Consider the following 1,569-nt stretch of genomic DNA (forward strand, 5'->3'; position numbering starts at 1 on the left):
GGCCGCCCGCGGGGCCGCCCGCCCCGTCCCGCCACCGACCTCCCTGCAGCGTCGCGGCCGCCCGCTTCATTCCCCCCGTTTCCTCCAACTTTTCCCCCCTTTCTCTCCAAGCAAATTCCAAAGCCAACGCTCTCCCGTCTCCCCAGATGCCGGAGCGGCGCGGGAGGCGTCGAAGCGGCCCCGTGGCCTCGAGGTCCCATGGGAGCGAGCGCGGCGCGGCGGCTACTTACTGTCTTCTTCTCCTTGCCCGCGGGTGAGTAGCACAGTCGCTGCTATCAACAGCAGTAACCGAGAATCCACAAAGCTGAACATGTCTAAATATTAGACATGTAGACTCTTTGGGCCTCTTTGTTTCAGAGTCGGGTCATACAGGGCTGCTCTTGACTGTGTAGCTCCAAGCCGGACCCCAGCAGCAACTTCCTACTGTTTTTCCCCCTGCCCCGCTCGCCTTTTTATGCTGCGGCGGCGGCGAGAGGTGGGACCCGCGGCACCCGCGGCCCCGGCGCACGGCGGCTTTTGGACGGCCCCTCGGCCAATCAGCGGCGCCCGGCGCGCCCGCACACGCGTGCACACGCATGCACACGCATGCACACGCGTGCACGCGGAGCCCTGAGCGGGGCGGCCGGCACTGGCCCGTTGATGCRGCCGGCGCCGCGTGCCGCGGTGCAGGGGCGCGCGGTGGGGTGGCCGCGGGGATGGGGTTGGGGGTGTCCTGTGGGGTGGCCCCCAAGGGCTTCCCCAGCATGGCCAGGGGGTCGGGGTGCAGCCAGGTACAACAGGGCCCTCCCCGCGCTCAACACCTGCAGGGGACGTGGGGACACAGCGGGGCGGCCACCCCGGCGATGCCACCCGSACCCCGGGACAAGGTCGCACAAGCAAAACCCAGGGCAAGCCAGAGCACAGGACCCTGCGGCAGAGCCCGGGCACTGYGGGGACACGGGGGCCACCAGCCATGCTGCCAAACGTGGCAAGGGCCAACTTGCTTGGGGTGGGCTCGCCGGGCATGAGCTCCCTTTTCTTTTTACTTTATTTTCATTTTTTTCCCTTTCCTTTCATTCTCTCTTTCTCTTGTTCTCTCTTTCTTCTCTTTTCTTCTCTTTTCTATTTTTTCTTCTCTTTCCTTCTTTCCTTCTTTCTTTCTTTCTTTCTTTCTTTCTTTCTTTCTTTCTTTCTTTCTTTCTTTCTTTCTTTCTTTCTTTCTTTCTTTCTTTCTTTCTTTCTTTCTTTCTTTCTTTCTTTCTTTCTTTCTTTCTTTCTTTCTTTCTTTCTTTCTTTCTTTCTTTCTTTCTTTCTTTCTTTCTTTCTTTCTTTCTTTCTTTCTTTCTTTCTTTCCCTGCTCCCTCCATCTCCGCTTTCCCTCCCCGTGCTCTTCCTCCCCTCTGGCACGCCTCCACGGCTCTTTCCACATTTGAGGAGCCACGTTGGTTGGAAAAAGAAAAAGCTCGCTGACAATAATCCACAATATACTGTGCAATTTGGGGAGGGTGTAATTACACACCAAAAAGGAGTAATATAAATATATATATCTATATTTTTCTCTATATGTATTTTAGCAGGGCTGTGGCACAC

General features: G+C 56.7%; 1 protein-coding gene across 1 annotated transcript in view; it reads right to left on the bottom strand.

The window, feature by feature from the left end:
* COL1A1 (collagen type I alpha 1 chain) overlaps nt 1–417 on the bottom strand; it is a 15,731-nt gene extending 15,314 nt beyond the window's left edge. Inside the window, exon 1 of the mRNA XM_026041364.1 lies at nt 231–417. Coding sequence (XP_025897149.1) covers nt 231–312 — 82 coding nt within the window. The 5' untranslated portion in view covers nt 313–417. The remainder of the gene's footprint in view (nt 1–230) is intronic.
* Nucleotides 418–1,569: the final 1,152 nt, after the last annotated feature.

The sequence above is a fragment of the Nothoprocta perdicaria genome, unplaced genomic scaffold, assembly GCF_003342845.1.
Source record: "Nothoprocta perdicaria isolate Ctin4 unplaced genomic scaffold, notPer1 scaffold_283, whole genome shotgun sequence".
NCBI lineage: Eukaryota > Metazoa > Chordata > Aves > Tinamiformes > Tinamidae > Nothoprocta > Nothoprocta perdicaria.